Source organism: Poecilia latipinna, unplaced genomic scaffold (genome assembly GCF_001443285.1).
Source record: "Poecilia latipinna isolate Pla-1442-1.1 unplaced genomic scaffold, P_latipinna-1.0 Scaffold523, whole genome shotgun sequence".
In the NCBI taxonomy this organism is placed as follows: Eukaryota; Metazoa; Chordata; class Actinopteri; order Cyprinodontiformes; family Poeciliidae; genus Poecilia; species Poecilia latipinna.
The window spans coordinates 35,902-56,040 of NW_015113139.1; the positions used below are offsets into that span (position 1 = coordinate 35,902).

General features: G+C 40.3%; 1 protein-coding gene across 3 annotated transcripts in view; it reads right to left on the reverse strand.

The window, feature by feature from the left end:
- LOC106952535 (dystrophin) overlaps positions 1 to 20,139 on the reverse strand; it is a 180,454-nt gene that overhangs the window by 9,240 nt on the left and 151,075 nt on the right. Inside the window, exons 33-48 of one of the 3 annotated variants that reach the window (XM_015040700.1) lie at positions 18,621 to 18,803; positions 18,005 to 18,139; positions 13,145 to 13,294; positions 11,104 to 11,265; positions 9,342 to 9,452; positions 7,696 to 7,869; positions 7,466 to 7,621; positions 7,172 to 7,342; positions 6,919 to 7,098; positions 6,690 to 6,812; positions 5,872 to 6,042; positions 5,641 to 5,763; positions 5,431 to 5,565; positions 3,965 to 4,117; positions 2,523 to 2,693; positions 982 to 1,008 (exon numbers count right to left, since the gene is read on the reverse strand). In XM_015040700.1, the coding sequence (XP_014896186.1) occupies positions 982 to 1,008; positions 2,523 to 2,693; positions 3,965 to 4,117; positions 5,431 to 5,565; positions 5,641 to 5,763; positions 5,872 to 6,042; positions 6,690 to 6,812; positions 6,919 to 7,098; positions 7,172 to 7,342; positions 7,466 to 7,621; positions 7,696 to 7,869; positions 9,342 to 9,452; positions 11,104 to 11,265; positions 13,145 to 13,294; positions 18,005 to 18,139; positions 18,621 to 18,803 (2,325 nt within the window). Of the gene's footprint in view, positions 1 to 981; positions 1,009 to 2,522; positions 2,694 to 2,871; positions 3,259 to 3,964; positions 4,118 to 5,430; positions 5,566 to 5,640; positions 5,764 to 5,871; positions 6,043 to 6,689; positions 6,813 to 6,918; positions 7,099 to 7,171; positions 7,343 to 7,465; positions 7,622 to 7,695; positions 7,870 to 9,341; positions 9,453 to 11,103; positions 11,266 to 13,144; positions 13,295 to 18,004; positions 18,140 to 18,620; positions 18,804 to 20,139 lie in introns of those variants that run through there. The other 2 variants (XM_015040703.1, XM_015040701.1) reach the window with 2 other exon arrangements.

The window sequence follows — 20,139 nt, forward strand, 5'->3', positions numbered from 1 at the left end:
GTAATGCTAACCCCCCGGTTGCTAAAGAGTGAAGCGTTCTCGGCCCTTCTTAGAAAGGTGTGAACATTAAACTTGACACCCTGTAATCACTATGTTTGAAACTCAAATTTTGAAGTAAGAGAGGAAGTTGTAGAGTCGCCCTGATGTGTTAACGAACTCGACTAAAAGACTTCTCTTCAGGTTGGTTGACAACTCTTGGTTACAAAAGTTTTTTAAAAACCTGCCAGCACTAAAAACTGTTTGTGGTAGAATTTTGATTACATAAATGGGCTGTAGGCACCGTATGAATACTGCTACTTGTTAACTGTTAGCTAAAAAGCACACTTAAGTTAGCATTTGCTTCTCAGCTTGCTATAAATGCTAATATTTTGTTGTTTTTTCTTTCCATCGAGTCAGGTCTAGCATCAGAAACACTTATTTTCTATACATTTCTTAGTGTCTTAAATAAAATGAAGCACACTGATCTTCCTTTAAAGTTACTGTCCAAGTGTCCTCAAGCAGTCCATTTAGGTAAGAAAATATCTACAATTGTGCTTCTCACAGGGTTCCTACACATTAGTTGAATTTCATACTTTTACTTTTACTTTATTTTTCTCAGTGTGAGGTAATTTGTCGTCTTTTTGTAGAGCAAAGTTATGCAAGTTCAATTTGGACTAATGGTAGATATTTCTAAAATGGTCAGATTAGAAAAATGGAAGCTGGAAAAAAAAGATGGCTGGATGGATGGATGTATACATGAACAGATGATACGCTCAGTTTGGGAATACAAATATATTTCCAAACTCTGTTATCCTTCCCATACTTATCCAGACTTGGAAAATCATTTTCCCACATGCAGTGTAGGAACCCTGAACTCAGAGAATACATGGAATCTTCCCATTCAGTTGGGTTTTAGTCCAAGTACAAAACCCCCCCACACCCAGTGGGGGCGAAGGGCATGTGGAGGATGGATGGGTGTTTGTGTCTCACGAAAAAGCATACATCTTCAGTGGCTGGGAGATCGCCGGACTGCCGACGACATGATTAGTGGAGAGGAAGGCGGGCATGCGTGACACAAAGCCAGACACAGCAACCACTGAGAGTGAGACATGCGAGTGTTCCTCTCAGACACACGCAAGACACGTAAATAAGAATGGCAGCAAAGAAACACAAGAAAAGCAAACTGGAAGTTCATTATTTGAATTAATGCTCTGATAGTAGTTGTTTAGTATCAATTTTAGGATAATGTTTTTCTGAAGACTTTCATTGGATATAATTTGATTTTTATTACAAGCAGTATTTCATAAGACCTCTTATTAGTTTAGTATAGATTATTAGACTTTGCCCCTTTTTTCTATTAAAGCTGCAGAACACCTTTTCCCCTTTGGCTCAAGGCTGTCCTGCTTTCCAAAGAACTGAGATAATGAAACTGTGCTTGTGTTACTTTATACAACACTTTTTAAGCTTTAATCTTCTTTGTTTGTTTCTTAGAAAGTCGTTTGCATAAGTCGAGCTTCAAATCCTATTTATGGCTCACCAATATTCTCGAGAATTATCTATCTGGGTCAGGACAAAGAAAATGTCTTTTTATTTATTGTGTGTCACTACATACCCTGCAAAAGTAAAACTTTGTTGAAAAGAGAGTAAGAAGGCTACATGAGACATAGGCAGAATTTTAGAAGAACTGTTCATTTCAAGTAAGCCATTCATTGTCTACAGATATCTAGAAATTGGAAAACTGCTGAAAACTACAAACCAAGTTGAATACCAATAAGCCACTCTTGAATTAGCATTTGTTCTGCTCACGGACTAGTTTTGCTAGCATAGTAACACAAGCTAGCACAAGCTGTAGCTTCCTTTTTACCACAGTAAAAAAAACAAATAAAAATGATCATACAGTCTGCAGACATCTGGTTTAGGGACCTCAGAGATTGGAAAACTGCTGAAAATTACAAACTAACCAATAAGCCATCAGAAATTAGCAATTGTTCTGCTCACCGACTAGACATGCTAGCATAGCAACAAAAACTATCAACATGTCAGGCTGTAGCTTTCTTTTTGCCATAGTAAAGAAACTAGCAATAAGTTTACAGATATGAATTAGATAACAGGAGTAAGACTCAACTTACCCTAATCAAATTAACCCTTTATAATTTCTTAAAGACCTGCAGGGCATCCATGTTGAATTTAATTTTAAGTTTGTTAATTTTTTGTTGTTAAAAGTGAGTTTGGGAGGCATGGTGACATTTAAACTTAATCCTAACTAGTTAATCCTAACTATATCAGTATTTTAAATGGTTTAAGGTTGAACTATCTAGAAAATACACGACAGTCATTCTACACTGGAACTCAACAGAACATGTTCAGTCATGTTTGACTAAGTTTTCAAGCTTCTTTTTAAAAAAACTCTAGATTCATGCTTTCACTGAAAACACACTGGTTTTTAAAAGGTTGCATCCTTAAAGAGTTAGTTTTCTGAGCTTATCTCATCAGTAAGTTTTGTTAGTATTACAAATGTACAAGTAGTGCCTATTGAGACTCACACATCGTCTTTTGAAGGGTATGAACTTGCCCTCCACCTCAACCCAGCGGGTGTTGAGCTGGAGTTGGCGGGGCTCCACTAGATTGGCGGCTCCAGCCTGTGAGAGCTGATTGGCTAAGCCCTGCACCTCCTTAAGCTCCTCCTTCTTCTTGTCGAACTCTGAGCCAATTTCCTATTGGACAGAATCAACCGAAAGGTCACTGGCCATTGGCTAGGACCCGGTTGGGTTAAGCACAAAGAGGCATGTGGATGTGCTCAAAACAAACAAACAAAAAAAGACCAAAACACACATTTACGCACAAACACCGACTCACAAAGCGACATTACAGAATTGGAAAATAAAACCTTCGTAGAAAAAGGAAGTACATTTATTTAGCCACTAGCACAAACTCACAACACGTTAAATAAAAGGAGAAAATATCATGTTTGCCAGCATCCAACATAAATAGATATGTAATATAGATCCAGAAAAATTGATAATTATCGATTAAAAACAAAAACACTGCCTTAAGTCTTTATTTTCACAAAGAAAGTACAATCGCTGGCCAGTACAGATCGGGGATGAGTGCTGTATGAGCGGCTCAGCAGAAGCAAGAAGCTGTATGGACAGGTCTGAAGAACAGATAGATGGACAGACACACAGACAGGCATTGAGGGAAATCTCAGTTGTGGAAATGACAGGTGAGTCTACGGCAAGCGGGTGACACTTCCGCTTAGCGAAATGTCATAGTGATCGTCTGAAAGGGAAAGACACATATACAGAGTCAGATGAAGGAAGGCGCTGGAAAACCGGCTAAGTCCAAGCTTCGTCTCTCACAAAGCGCCTGGGTTTGATTTAAAAACATTGAATCTGATTTAGCAGCAAAGCAACTCAGACATTGCTGTGAACGGCATTGGCCTGAATTCTGAGAAAAAACAATCAGTTGTGAGGAAAAAAATGCCATGTAGTACATAAACTTTCCCAGATCAAAAGCGGATCGAAACTATTTAAATCAGCCAAATGCCACCACTTTTTAACATCAGCATGTTAGACATGAGTCTTATTAAATTCTCATGCTACGATAACCAGAATCTGAAATAAGAATTTATCAAAGTAACAAACTGGTTTGACTTATAAGCAACCAGAAACAATGATCTAATTAGAAGAACTTTAAAGAGTAGTTTTTAATTCTCAGTTCATCTTTTCTCATGGCTGTAGCTGTATAAAGACTTCATCACAAAGCTGAAAAAGAGTAGAATGGAGAGAAACAGGAAAAGAAAACAGCTGTATACTTTTGATAGATTAGTGATAAAATGTTAAAGAAATTTGGGACATGACATGAGAAGAAGAGTTGGAGAAAGAACCAAACTCAAGGTGAAGCTTTATGATAAAAGAAAAATGTTGAAACGAACAAAAATCTACAAAGTGTACAAGTGTGTGTACGGTTCTGAACGTGCTTTCACCTTGACCCGCTCTCCCTTGGGTGGGTCAGGAAGTTGGTCCACACTGCGCTGGATGTCGTCCAGCCAGGCCATCAGGTCATGGGATTTCCTTCTGTACTGGTACCACTGGGGAGCGATGGCCAGAGCCTTTCTATTCCTCAGGATACGCAGGTCCTAAACACACACACACCCACACACCCACACACACACACACACACACACACACACACACACACACACACCCACACACATGCACACGCACACAGAAAAACACCAGCCTTTTCATTAGGAACAGTTTTATACGACTCTGGCCTCAGAAATGTGTCTTTACAATGAAAAACTACAAGTCAACCAGCTGAAAGACATTTAATTGAAATGCCTCTCAGAGCTTTGCAACACCAGAGTCTTTACCCGGAGCCTTTTCTGAAAGAGTCATTTGTCAGTGACACCAACCTCAAGGGTCCCTTCTACTTTTATTAGAGCTGTCACACTAACCATCGATAAACTTGAGGAAATGCCTTCAGTTTAAGGCAAACTTTAATGGCCATCCATACAGGCCTATAGCGACGGATCAGACTCAAAGATCAAGAGTTAATGGGGCACCAATAGCACACCAGAGGGCAGCCTTTGGTCCAAGTCAACTGCTTTGGTAAACACTAGCAACTCTTGACGGTTGATTTTATTTACTAGCAGCCATCTGCACCTGCAAGCAGTACTTGTAGCTTAGCATTTCCTCTTAAGCTGTAGCCTTCAAAATGAGTAATTCTGTTATATACCGCCTAGGTTCTAGAAAATACCTAAGCAATTTCAGGCACTTGACTTGAAATCTTATGCAGCTATTACTACTACTTTCTCAAATCTTATTAGGTAGTTTCCTGGATTTAAGAGGTTACATACCAGAAATTTCTGGGGCTACAAAAAGGTCTCAAAAGTACAGGTGAATTGGAGAAACGTTCTGGAATGCAACCACTGAGTTCTGGGAATGTATCTGCTATGTTCCAGAAAAGTATCCTCTAGTTATGAGAATGTAATCTCCATAAAAGTATCTTTGCAGTTCAGGAAAGTACATTGTAAGTTCTGAAATTGGATCTCAAGTTCTAGAAAAGTAACTTCTCGGTTTGAGGGAAAGATCCTGCTAAGATTTAAAAAATTACTTTATCAATTCCAAAAAGCACTAGGTAAGTTACAAAGAATAACTGAGTTCTGGGAAGGAACCGGAAAGTATTATTGGAAAGGGTTTAAAGGTTCTGGTAAATCACAGTTAATAAAAAATTCCAAGTTCAGAGAAACAACCTGGTGAGTTCGGGGGAAGTAATCTCCACATTCCAGTAAAGCAACTTTTTAGTTCAGAGAAAGATCCGGTAAGTTCTATGAAAATTCCATTCGAAGGCTTCATAATTTTGACAAATATTTGGTAAATTCTGAAAATCAATCTCTAATTGAAGGCAAAGCACAGGTGGTGTCACGTGTTTTAAGGGGTGTGTTACCTTTACAGTGTTGTATTTGCTGTTGAGCTGGTTGTGTTTCTGTCTTATCTGCTCTCGCTTGTCTCGATCTGGGGCTCTCTTTTGCAGGTTCTCTCCTTTCAACAGCAACTCTTGCACTGCACCCTCTTCGCAATTCTACACACAAACACATGTTGCCTTTAATGTGAACATACAACACATTGGCAGCGGCTGAAAGTGGCAGAAAGGAACCTTGTCCTCCTGGAAGTCCTCCTCCTTTAGGTTCTCTCCCTGTTTGGCTTCCTCCTCCAGCAGTTCAAGCCAGACCCGTACTTCGCTGTGGTACTGTTCAAGCTCCCTGGCTGACACTGCTGTCTGTAGAAGCAGATGTAGTGAGTTTGAAGTAAAATCAACTGATATGAACATTGCTGGGAAGCTTTAAGGTCAGCGGTGCTTTTTAAAGGACCGCACAATAGTCCGTACCAAACCAGAGGCGATCCGTTGAGAGATGATGTCGAACCTCTGGTTGAGCTGCTCCATTCTAGGTCCTACTTGGGCCTGGCAGTTCTCTCCTCTGGTGGACATGAGTTCCTGTGCCAGTTCTCTAACTTCTCCCATCTTCCCTTTGGTCAGCTCCAGCTCAGCACGCAACACCTGCAGGAGGCAAACAGCCGGTCACCCTTCCACACAAGACATTAGCTGGTCACGGAAATGACTTCCACTTTAGTTCATGCTGTCATTGCCTGAACAAGTTCTACACTGACATCGACCTAATTTCATAGCTAGGACATCTTCAGGAGACACTTAGACTTTCTTTGCTTTCTTCACAATTATCAAACCTCTGGTCTTAAAGTTCTTGATGATTCAATAAAAGGCTGATTTGGATTGTTTTCAGCAAATATCATTTGCTCGATGGCAAAAACGCCATCTTTTGACACAAAGATGGTTTCCCTTGGGGGTAACCATGGTCACCACTCCCCTTCAATTCAATCATCTTCCCAACTTTCCCCTGAGTTAATATTAAGATCATTAAAATGACCCTTGCAGGTCATTTTCTAGTAGAAGGTGCAAATGAGTTTTTTTATTACTGTAATTTTCAGTAATCTTTACTAATTATGCAATTAGCTGCATTTTAGCTGATCACATTTCATAACCCACACTCAATCCAAATGTCCCAAATGGAAGATAAAGTAGGATTTGTAAAAATAAGATTTCTTTCAGTCCTAAAAGTTTTCCAAGACTACATATGACATAAAGAATAGGGTGTCGGATGGATGGGGGCGGGATTTAAAGATTACAACCTTCAGCACAGCATCATTGGGACCCTGATTGTCTATTTCGTCCATCTTTTTCTCTGCTCCGTCAATCCATTCATTCACTTCCTTAATCTCTCCGTCTAACTTTTGCATCTGCTGCTGGTAATCCTGAAGAGATGAAAAAACAGGAAAACATATGGGAACTTTTGACTTGCCCATCAGTGTCGCAACAATAATGACAATAATGTTGTGGATTATGTGTTTTATTTCTGACCAGCAGCAGGTTGAGCCATTCCTCTGCCCTGGATGTTACAGCGATCCAGTTGCAGTGCAACAGGCTGACTTTGTCGTCCACTAAGCCTCCGTTGCCCTTCAACACCGCCTTGAGGGCCTCTGCGAGGTCCACCACCGCCTGCAGCTGGGGCTGATGCCTCTCGATGTCACTGTGGACGGACTGAGAGGGCGAGATGAAGGAGAGAGTCAGCGTCCGTTTTCGTTTCCGTAACGCTGCTCCGCGTCTAGCGTACCTGCGCCCAGGCGACCTCAGCCTCCAGGTCACCGGGCATTCCCTCCACGGCGGAGCGCTTGGTCAGCTCGGCGTCGGTAGCAGCGAGCCACTCCGTCAGCCCGTTCAGCTCCTTACGCAACTTCCTGGACAACTTCAGACTCTTCTCCAGCTCCAATTTGCTCTCAGTCACCTGAAAAGTCAGGAAAAAAAGGAACGGTATTGACCAGAGTGAAGTTGTGACGTCGCTCAGGTGAAATGTTCTTCTTCAGAGTTCCTGGACTGTGTTTCTCTTTGAAAGTGTGTGTGTGCAGACCTGCGATCCCAGCTGGTTGTAAAGCAGTTTCAGGGCGGTCACCCTGTCGTCCAGCTCTTTGGGTTGCTCCGTCTGCTGCCTCTGGACGATCTGTCTCCCTGTTTTAATCACCGTCTCCACCTCCCCCTTCACTTCGCTCAGGGTCTTGTACAGTTTCTGTTTCGGCGAAACAAAATGAGCTGAAGACGGCCTCTCTGTCAGCTCACCGATCCGTCCAGGTCGCTACCCACCATGCACTGGTCCAGCTGTGACTGCACCACGTCCTGCTCCACGCTGCGGATGTCCAGCAAGCCCACCTGGCTTTTGACCCCGGCCAGCACGCGCTCGCATTCGGCCAGGCGGGAGTCGAAGTTGGCCGGCTTCTGGAAGAAGCGGAACTTGGTCCCGACGTCGCCGAGCATTTTCTAGGAAAACACACAGGGACGGCATGTGCATGAAATCAAACGCACCTTTTAAACCAATGCAACCGAAGCTTTGATATTTTTTTTTTTACATTATGTGACTCTGAATATGATTTGCGACATGTTTGTAATTTTACAAAACGACAAGCTGGAATGAAATTACGGGATGATGAACTCATGGATTTATGAGACTGTAGTTCATTAAGTGTTTTCAAAAAAATGATGAGGAAGAAAATATTTGATTTAACTTCAAATTATGCTGGATTTGAATTTTTTTATCTCCCGTTATTGTTCTGTTTAAGGATTTTTATCAGTCTTATTTACAAAATATTCATTAATATGTAGATCTAGACGTCTTGCATCAGTTACACAGATTATGTCACCTAACATTTACCAGTTTATAGTTTCATTTTCCTCTGCTCTGCTCACAAAAACTGTATTTTAATGTGGCTAAAGTTCCACCCAGCTGCTCTCATTAACATATTTTTCAGAGTTTGAAATGTTCATTAAAAGTTTGTCCATTAAGATTGTATTTTTATTTGCATTCACTCTTAAGGCACTTCACTTCTCTGGACTAAAATCCTGATTCTAAACAGGTAAGCTAACAAAATGTTCACTAAACAATTCACCGTATAGAGAGACAAACATTTTATAATTACAATAGTAACATTTTATTTATGATACCCTTTACATCTTGAGAATAAAGGTAAATAAATAACAGGTCTCTGTCAGATCTACTTGAGCATAACAGCCTAAACCACAAATTCACACAACAGTCACCATGCGCTCACCTGTTGGGGTAAATATTATATTTTTCTTCTGCATAAATGAACTAGATTTTACCCTGACTGTTTCAAACGTTCAATCTTTCATTCTTTTTCAAAAGGATTGATGTTTAATGACAGGGAGAGCTACACTCAGCTCAAGTTAAGGTTGGAACAAAACCAAAGCATCATTAAATTTCCAAGTTAAATTTCCCTGGAAAGTGAACCTGCCTCCAACAGCATGTCTTTCAGGCTTGCCTTGCGTTTAGCTTTAGCTTCATCTAATTTCCTACCAACCCTGTCCAGCTTCTTTGTACCTACAGATGAAAAACATTCCCACACTAAGATGGTGCCAAACTAAAACCTCTCAGGTCTTCACAGAAAAGCTGAAATTACACTAAGACTAAACTGGACTGCTTACTGAATAAAGTCAATTGTAGTGGAATTTAGTGGTAAATGTACCCCTACTTTTTATTTGCTAAAAATAAGTTAAAATCATGAAACTTTATCATGATTCAACTTCATAATTATCCACTTATTGGGATCTATCACAGAAAATCCCAATAAAATCCAGTGAATCTGTTGATGTAAGATAAAAGAACATGAGTAAAATTTCAAGGATAGCAGAATAAAATTGATGCCAAAATCATTTTGCAAATACTTTAGAGAAAAATTAACTTCACATAAATGTAATTATTTGTTTGTGTTTACCTGAGTCAGGTCTATCTGTCCCATGATCCTGTGCGAAGGCTCCTTATCCTGGTTCTTCTTCCTCATGTCTGCCAGAGCCGCTTCATGGCCGTTCAGCTCTGACTGGATTTTCTGTCACACACATAAACTCATCCATAGCAACAAAGTACAAACCAGTCAAACGCAAGTGAAGGCACTTGAGTTTAAATAGCTTGTTAGACTACTGTCCCTGGCTGACCACTAGAGGGCAGAATACACTCAGGGAAACGGAACGGTGAAACCCTTCAAGTTCAACCCATGGATAAATATTTGCTTTCTTCACATTCAACCTCCTTCTTTTTAAGATATGAGTTGCTCAGAAATCAGACTCCCATTTGCTAAATGAATTCAGTCATTTCTCCTCTTCCTCGCTGAGTGTTTGTGTGAGCGACTGAAATGTCATCCTGGCACACGCTCTCCCGCTCTGTCACTTCGCCACGGCGGCTGCAGGTCATTACTCCATGATCTATTGTCTGATTAGTTCAGACGGTGTGTGTGTGTATGCATGTATGTGTTTGAGAGGAGAGGAAGAGAGGGGCAAGTAGCAGATGTTGGGAGAAGACACAATGAGGCAGGGGCAGTGTATCTTCATCAGCCGCAGCTTTAATTAGGACCTTGGAGTGGGAATGGAGAATTTCCCAGCTTCTCCCTGGGGCCTCTGGGAAAACTCAAGTCTGAAGGGTGCCAAGCAACGACTGAGCCTTGTTCTTGTTATATTACTGAAAACTTTAAAACATTACAAGCTAAAAAAAATAAAATACATAAATTTAAAAAATAATTTACTGACCGCTCTTTTCTCCTTTCATTTCACCTTGTAGCATTACAAAACACAGAAGCTGACCTTGAATGTTGTTACTGATGGCCGCTTTAATATTCTGGTCAGGACTGTGGAAAAATACCTTCATGTTACTTTAGGTTGACTTAAATCATATGACCGAGCTGTCTGAATGTAACAATTAGAACAGTAATAAACTGCTAATGCATGAGAATATATAGAAAGTAAAAATCTTTTTCTGCTACGGTTGAAAGTAAATCAGTAGAATGTCACCTTGTTCCCACTTTACTGGGAATTTTTTAGTGCAGGTCTCACACCATAAATTAGGAATCCACTGGTTCTGGAGACTTAAATTCCCTTACCTCTGGAAAATATTTCTAAAAAATAGAATCCATATTTCTTTAAGGTTTATCTAATGTAGATGCAGAAAAAAAAGAAGTTCTACTTGTACATGCCGAGTCAGTGAAGGGTTTCCTCAACATGTAACTGATTGTGGCAAAATAAAAGCACTCATACTTTTAGAATATATGTTAAAAGCATACGAGATTCACACACACACACTCACTCACACACACACACACACACACGTATATATATATATATATATATATATCAGATTTTAAAAACCAACACTGTCGGCTCCAGCCTGCCTGTGCTACTGTGCGCTGCGCTGCTTTCAGGAGTGAAGTAAAACTAGATGGCAGTCTGAAGTAGAGGAAGAGAAAAGTTGAAAGTTCCTAAAGAAGACTAAGTTGAATGCATTTTTAGTTCAAGCCTAATTTTAATGTATATTGTGGCTGAATTACAGTAATGTAGCTCATTGATATAGTTTGGTTGTCATTTTGAAGACAATTGGAAAACACTTTTGTTCCCCCATTTCGGTGACAAAGTACGACAAGTTATTTGGACTCAGATGTGAGTACATTCCGGTGATGGGAAACAGGAAGGACTGGGGTAGAACATGGCTACCTGCGCCTCCTGCGGTATCTGCTGGGCGTCGATGTGGTCGACCAGGTAGGCAGTGAGGTGGCGGTCCGTGTTGGCCAGAGACTCCTGGATTTGTCGGAGCGTCTTGTCGTTCTCCTGGGCCCACTGCAAACTCTGCTCCAGCTCCTTCCGCCTGAGCGCCGCCTGGGGAGAGAAAGAGCTCACATCACACACCGTCAACACACACCAGCGATTTGACGCAGAAGACGACCAGCAGAAAAACCCAATCAAGCATTTAAATAATTTCTTGGATCGCTACTTTTTTACTTTTACTTCAGTAAAAATATGTTGAAGCTGTGCTTCTCTTATTTGAGTACAATTTTTGGGAACTCTACCCACCTTTGCTGTTTTGCAGTACGTGAATAAAAAGCTAATGCTAACCAGCTACAAAGTTCCTTTCAGAAACAAAGTAAGCCAAAAGGCAAATAAGTCATAAAATCAATTTTCTTTCATAGGTTTCTAAAATCCAACATTTAGCTCAAGTACTTTTTTTTTTGCTGGAAGCAAGAAAATAAGATAAAACACCGTAATACATTGTGAAGACATTATCGCTACAATCACAATCACACTCAGAAAGAACAAAAGCGCAGATATATAAACGTTTAATCCGTTACCAGGAAGACTTTAGTCTTTCTTCAGACACAAGCCTCAGTATTATTTAGCTCAAACATTGAAAACACACACAGCCCTCCTCCAAACCGTCTGAATTGTACCCTCTTGAAGTCCGGACTCCGAAGTATCTCCCTCATGTCGCCTCCTGAAACCCGGCGGTCTTCAGATGGCAACCGGTGTCATCGTCCAGGACCTACCAGTCATTCCTTTCCCTCGTCTCCCCGGTCACCGACCGTCTATGAGATTAGCTTGTACACGCACCAATTACCTCATAGGAAATCTCCGAGCCAGAGTGTGTGTGCTTGGTTTCAGGTGAGCATGCTAATCTTACACTGAGGGATAATAGATCCAAGTATAGCCGTGAGCCCCTTGTGCTTTGCACTGTGTTTTCCTAATATAAGATTTGAATGCATCCCAGAGGAAACGTCACCATAAAAAGGTTTGAGGGAGACAGCGGGGTTGTTATTTTTCTCCAGGAAGTGCGGTTGGTAAAATATGACCAGCATGCTTCTCCCATCGCGAAGAACTGGGAGAAGACAATGGGGTGAATTTAGCAGCCAGAAAAGAAATGGGTGATTTCAGAAAACCCAGATGGGCTTTGAGGTGTTTTGAACGACTTAAAAATGTGTTTGCTTCAACGATGGTAAAAATTAAAGCGGAAAAGAGGGTTAGAAAGGACACCGAGGGAGGACAGACCCTTTATAATGCCGTAAAACATAACCACATGGACACAGGGACGAAATAAAAGCAAAGTATGTTGATGCATAATCCCTCTAGGGGAGACAGAGCAGGGTTTATCAGTTTACAAGGAGAACTTTAATCTGGCTCTATCGTTAGAGAAGCAACACGGTGGCAGTGTGCCCGTATGGGTAGCACGCTCATGTGTCTCCTACTGACGGCCCTGAGAGAGAGCAACGTTAGCAACTTCTGGAGCACCTTTCTATTGTTTGCAGAAATCCTTGTTTTCTTTTGGCCGTGAGGGAAGATTAGCATCACTGAAGAAAACAAACGGCGGGTTTAGGGCAACGTGGCGTTTGAAATGTACAATTCTCATGATTATAGATGAGTTTAATATGATGGTTTAACTCATTCCCGAAAACATAATTGGGTAACAATAACGAACGACTGTATGAAATTCTCCTTCTAGCAATCAAATCTGCAATTTGTCATATCTTTCGGGAATGCAATGCACCAACAGGGGGACGAGAAAACCAAACAGATGCCAGAACACAAGTTTTTACATGTTTGTTGATTTTTACTAGTAATAAACCCATATAAAGACGGAAAGAAGGAAGTATTTAGAAGTCTGAGAATGGGTCAGGATGCAGACATTGGTGCTATAACCAGCCACCGTTGGTTATGGATTATTAATACAGAGAAAGCACAGGCAGAGAGATGGATACTATCTTACCCTGGCCATGAGTTCGTCCCATCGGGTGTTGAATGCATCCAGTTTCTGCTGAATCAGTTCGTCCAGAACCCCTCCGTCCATCAGCGTCTGGGCCAGTTCTCGGATCTGGTTCCTGTTGTCCTCTGGGTGTTGCAGAAGAACCTCGAGGTTCTGCAGGTTTGAAGTCCAAAAGTTTTTCTTTACTGATATAGACTAAAATATATTCTTTTCAACAGCAGCACGTAAAGATATTCTGAAGGTAAATCTCTGCTTGTAGCGTTTGTAGAGCCTTTGCATTGGAAAAGAAATGTTTTGAAGGTTGTTTCTAGTTCAGATTTGCCGCTGTCGGACCGCCGACAACGGAATGGTTTATGTGAAGGTGTGTTATGTGAATACGTAATCGGTTTTTTACAGTGTTGTCTTGAATTGACACAGAAGCAGAATTCCAAAACAACAAAAATCACATTTTAGCAAAAATACAAAATGGTAGCACCAACTATCACCATTGTTGTATCTGAGGGGCAACTACAGATCCACAAGCTTGTGGCGTAATTAGATCATGTGGAGTAAGAAGATGTGAATCAAAATTATGAATGCAGACGACTGATGGTGCGTTCACACCAAACGCGTTTTGAGGCTCTAGCACGTCTGGTTTCCATTCAAAGTCTATGTGGAGGAGCATTGAAGGCGCATCAGATACGTCAAAGTCACTATAGCTGTTGTTTCCCTTGACAGCCTATTTGTCAGACACTCAAAATGTTCCAAACGCTTCAAAACGTGTCGCGACGAGCCCTCGATGCCCCTCCACGTAGACTTTGAATGAAAATCAGATGCGCAAAACATGTCAGCTGTGAACGCACCAATCAGAACGTTACATCTTGTCTGTATCTCTGTAACTCTTTGAAAATACTTCTGTCTAAGTCTAGTGAATACGTCCTAGAAACTCCCACAATGTAAAGGAATGAGATTATGGAGTACTGTATCTTCCCGATCGTCTGACAATTATTTCATTTTAGCTTAAGTTTATTGTTTTGATTGCATTTCTGTAAGTGCGTTGGGAACCGACTGGTGTAATCAAACACTCAGCGGTCGATGACATCAGTCTCACTCTTCTTGTGGCACCTTAAGAGTCAACAAACAAGTCGGTGAAAGAAAACAGCAGTTGTGCTCATAACAGCGCTCCTAATGAAACCTAACATGTGCCACTTCCTTTAAAAAAATGTTGGAAGTCGGAGAAAATGAACACTTGGGATTACTACAGAGGTCCAAATTAAATCCAAGCCTTTAGGCACGACAATAAACAGCCAGATGTCTGAGGCTGTTTTCTAACCACATCAAGGGCCAGTAAAGAAAGTTTACAAGAGTTGGTTGATGGGATGCAGAAGCTTTACAAAGGTCAATTAGTAGTTACCCATAAATTCTTAGTTTACTGGTTAATTAAATGCTGAGTAAGCAGCTGCTCTGCACCAAGCTACAGCGTAGCAGAGAATCACGTCACTATATTGTCTAAATGAAGTCGGTCCCACCAGACTTCCTTTCTTCTCGTTTTCATTCCATATACGGGTTCTTAAAGGATTATTCCTCACTGGCATGGATAATCTGCTTTCTTAGGGATTTCCCTGTCAAGACTCTGGCATGCTAAACAGTTTAGTTTTTTTTTTTTTTTTTTTGAGAGTAACTATGGTTACATATGTTTTCAACTGGGTGCGGCCAAAGAGCCGACAGCTCAACCCACAGATTTTGAAAGAAATTGAAGACGACGCATCGTTTCCTCCTACTTGTCGACTCTGTGTTGAAAGAATAAAAAAACAATCCTAAAGGGCTGTGCAGACTTTTACAATAAACTTTAGGGTTTCCAAATGTTTAAACTGCAAAAACAAAAACAGCAAAAACAGTGGATTTGTTCTACTATGATGTACGAAATGCTAACAGGTATTTATCCCCATCTTTAGATCAATTTTCCGCAGCAGAGACTCTTCTGGGACCGTTGGAGGCACAGATTAGGATGCAATGTGTGAGCCACAAAGAAATGACATCAGCGCACACCATCCACACCAGGGCATTAAAGGTGTCTCTGCCAGTAATAAGCCCTGGGTCACCAGTGACCTGATAAAGTTGATGAGCAAGAGGAAGACGTCCTTCAGGGAGAAACTGAGCAATCTGATGGTGGTCTGGAAACGGCTCATGACCTGAATCTGCTTCCAAACCAGTTCAAGTAAGGACTCCATATTCTCAAACCTCCTGTGATAAATATCAACACAATTTATAGCAAGTCATCTAAGTGCTACTGTGACAGCAGGCCATACTGACTTTTTCAGTTTGTTAAAATTTGTTCTCTTTGAAGAGAACAAAAGAAAAATCAAAGTCACTTTTCTTTCATGACTGGCTAAAGATTGGACTTTAACTGTATCTCCACAGGTGAAAACACACCTGAAATTTCAATTTCAGACTCTAAAAGTGGGTGGTTTCTCCCCAATCCTAACATCAATACCCAATATAGCCGCCACATTTTCAAAAGGTTTTTATTACTGTGATAATAGCCTCTTATTCTGTTGATTTATATCTTTATTATGCATTTTCCAGGCACACAATGCTATTCTATAGCGCAGTCAAGGTAACTATGCTAACATTAGTCGTTATAAAAATGCTACATATCTCAAGCTTAAAAGAAATTTGAATTTGTAATCTAACGGGCCTCTGTCTCTTTAAGAAACTCCTGCTCCATTTGAAACCCCGCCTCCAGGAAGTCATCACAACACAGCTCCTTTTTATTAATCCTTTAACAATAATTTTGCCAGCGTTGCTCTGAGAAGTTCCATCCAATGTTTGCTAATTGCTGCTGGCTAGTCTGAAGGAGCTGAGTGGAGGAGTCGCAGTTTGTAGAGCTGAATGGTTGCCGTGGGAGATGAAAACAAGTTTCCTTGTTCTCAAACAAGGAAACACTCCAGATACGTTTTGATGAGGGAATAATATTTATAACATAATGTAAAGCTAAAGAAGATCGATTTTACTGCCCCTTCAAATGAATCCCCAATCCTGGAAATTGTTGGAATGTACATTCAAAGTACTTTTCAAAAGAGCAAAGTTAATGTGGGAGTGATGATGCTCCCAGATTCAAGTTGGAGCTTCAGAGGCAAATGGACCGCAGCATTAAAAAGTCAAAAGCATTCGTTTACATATTAGCGCGACATATTTCTGCATTTAGTTTTAGACATAACTCGGCTGCCTGAATCTTCGCAACTAAATGATGTATAATTTTCTCCTGGAACTCAGGGATGAAAATACCTTCATCTGTAACATATGTAACCTCAGGATGTGACATTTTTACTTTTTATCCCACCCGGCTCATTTAAACTGTCATTTCTGATTCTGCTGTGAAAATGGATGTTGCTGGTTATCACTAAGTGTGTGCAGAACCTGGAGACCTTGAGCTCCGATTAATGCCAGGCAGATTTCCTCTCTCCATTACCAACACGGACAGCGTTTAGCTGAGAAATTCAGATTGTCGAATCGTCTCTGTGGCGATGAGGAATTTCATGCTAAGACACTTGACACGGTTACGATGATTTTTAAAATTTTCATTTTTATCTTGTTAAGGACGGTGGAGGCATTTCTGAGGTTTTAAGTGAAAAGCATCTCCTTGGTTAAGTGGAGGGTTTATCCCATTTGATCCTAATCATCTGGGCTTAATGAGAGTTTTGAAAATCTTTTCTTTTTTCTTTTATTTGTGAAAATTACAAAGAGAAACACCTGATGTCAGGCTTTTGGCAACATGGGTCAAAATCTGTGAATTACAACAATTTGTGGGCTCAAACAAAAATAATTTACAAAGAATCACAAAGAATTTATATAACCTTTTGCACAATAAATAAAGCAATTAGAGTTTTTGTAAAAATGGGACGTGTAAAAGCCAAAAAATGTAAAAGATTCTTCACGTCCTGCTAAAAAACACGACAGCTTTTTGAGGTTGTTTGGCGGAAAAAAAAAATGTAAGAAAAAAAAAGTCAGAAAAAAAAACAGGATTTGAGTCATTTTTTGATCAGATTTGGAGTATTTAACAAAGTTCATTAAATGAATTAAAAGCAGATTGGCGTTCATCTAAGTCTGCTTTTGAGTGTTTCTATGCTTTGTTGCATCAAAAGTTTCCCATTATAGGAAGATTTTAAACGTATTTGTAATAATTTTACACTAATTAAAAACATAATAAATCTGCATCAGTGTGAGCCTCCTGTCCTGGAAGGCCCATTTTTGAGCTTCTTAGTCTCTATGGATGCTGTAAATTGGTTTAACTAAATTTGTAGTCTGTAAAAATGTGGAAATATATATTAGTGTGATTTCAAATAGATTTACACCGTTTTTCTATCTCAGTCATTTTCTCATTTTTTTTAGATGTATAATTAAATTGAAATTGCAAAAATGTAATTGATTCTAAGAAGCATTTATCACTTTGTATTAATACTATTATAGCAAAAATATAATAACAGACTGACATAAATATATGGGACTGATTGAAGTGGGAAATGATAGTTTTGTGTAGATTCACATATAAATCTACACATAATAATAATAAAATGAGTAGGAAGATAAGGAACTCACTATGAAGTGTGTGTGTTGTGTAATTCTGCCTGCAGCACTTTGAGCTTCCCTTTTAAAGTTAATATATGCAAATGAAACCAAATGAAAATTCAATTTCTGAACTTGAACCATCTTTGTGCTGCTGGTAGTCAAAAAAAAAAAAGTGGATCTTACCTTTTGTACACACTTCTGTGCCTCCCTCATAATAGAATTAACATATTAGGAGTTTTTTAACTGTATGCAGTGGGAAACAAAGTTAATGTTTGACTTGCTCAAGCAGTGAGTGTGCATTATGGTAATACTTACATCCAGCGCCTTCTGCAGCTCCTCCGCTCCCCCCTGCAGGTTTTCTATGTCGTCCAGTTTCTGCTCCAGCTGGTCCAGGAAGGCGTTCTCCTGCTCCAGGTAGGACAGCAGCTCACACCAGCAGGCCCACACCTCCTGTGGACGGTGCACAGACACGCACAGAAAGTCAGGAGACGTGGAACGGAATGGAAACGCTGCTCGACATCTGCGTGTTTGGCAAGTTTCGGTTCGTCCTGAAACAGGCTAAAGTTCTAATTTTCCCGACGACAAACATGCAGCTCCTGTTAGCAGACCAGAGCGGATTCCGACTTGTGCAAGTCAAAAGGTTTGAGGAAAAAAACAGTATAGATTTTTTAAATTTATTTTTTAATATCTGGTTTCAACTGTAAACAATACTTTCTAAATTTAGGCTTTTAATCAAATATTAGAGTGCATTGTGTAGTTTGAATCTTCTTCTCTTTCAAGAACTTTTCACAAAAATCAAGCATTTTCAAGGATTTCAAGCACCCTAATTAATGTCGTTTTCATCCGAACTGCATTCTGACTTTATTACGTTTTTTTTTTTAAATTAAAATTAGCCAATAATCCATCAAGTAGATGAGGGTAGATGATGTACCTCTAGAGTTTTACATTTTCCATCCAGGCGGCTACACAAACGCTGGTAGTTGGCCGTCAGTACGTCCAGTTCCGAGCGCAATGCATCGTGGGCGGTGGGCGGGGCCTTGCCGATGAAGCTGTTGACGCTGTCCGTCAGGAGTTTGACCTTTTGCTCCTTGGAGTGGACCTCCTCCTGCGCCCTCTGAGAAGTGGAGGGAAAAATCAAAAATATGAAAACATTTTCACAAAAAGCAAGGCCGTTTTCTAAACTAACACGTACATAATGTATCCATACAGATTTACTTCCCAGTGGGGTTCGAAGCAGAAAAAGAGAACAAATAAAGGAAAGTAGGAGTTTAAAGGATGAGTGAAATTAAGGAGATTTAATCTGATTTTTTTTTTTGTTACTTTTGCGCTCAGCAGGGTGAGACATTTCTTCTGCTGAGGCTGTTAGAGATATCACAAAGCAAACAGTGCCACAGGGGGAATTCACAAATCTATTATATTCAAGTTATGCAAGCTAAACAAAAAGAAAAAAAAAAGACGTTGGCAGAGGATGGAAAGTTGATGCAATTTGATACAAAATTGAGGAATCCGGGGAGCAGAGCGAAGCCACTGACGAAAAGGACGGAAGACCGAGTGAGAGAAGGATTTCGACAATAAAAGCCTGGCAGCCTGGAGGCGTCATCAGCCCTGAATTATTCACAGTCAGGGAGGGAGAGACAAAGAGGAGGGAGAGTCCGTCAGAGCTGGGGAGTCAATGTGAGTCAATGGGAGGGATTTCACAGGAGAAGTCTTTTTGTGATAAACATCCAGTCTTATATATGCCTTCCATATTCTGTTTTATTTATTTACTTCCTTTTTATTTATTGTTATTTTTGGATACTTAAAATATCTTCAAATTCCAGTGCTAATTGTTCTTTACAAAATCAGAAAAATACATTTTACTTTTTTTCCCACGACATTATAACCCATATGATTCGTCTTATGTCAGATCATGTTGTATACAGATCCAAACTGAAGACCAGAACAAAACATAAGGATCCAAACAATCCACTTATGTCCCGTTATACCTCCCATGATGACGGTTTATGGCCACGTGCTGATACTTCTAGACAACAACGTCCCTTCTTCAGGCTGCGCCCCTCTCAAAAGAACAAGCTGTTCTCTTTGAATTCGCTCCCCGCTCAGACATCTTTCCACTTTTCCAGCTGCTCTCAGAAGCATTATCAAAATTGTTCAGAGCGGGACATTTTACCACGGAAATAATTATTTCAGAAGACATCGCCAGCTGATGTTCAGTCAAAGTTCCTCTGGTGAGATATTATTTTCAGTGTCCAGCTAATGCCTAAAACATTTCGAATGTGATGGAAGTGCTTTTTTTTTTTTCAGTCGGTTTATTCTAGTTTTGGAATATTATCTATTATCATCCAAAACATCACCAGTTAGCCTTAGCCTTTGATGATCCTGCTGAACACACTAAAGGTGCTTTCGCACTGCACTGCACTGCACTGCACTGCACTGCACTGCACTGCACT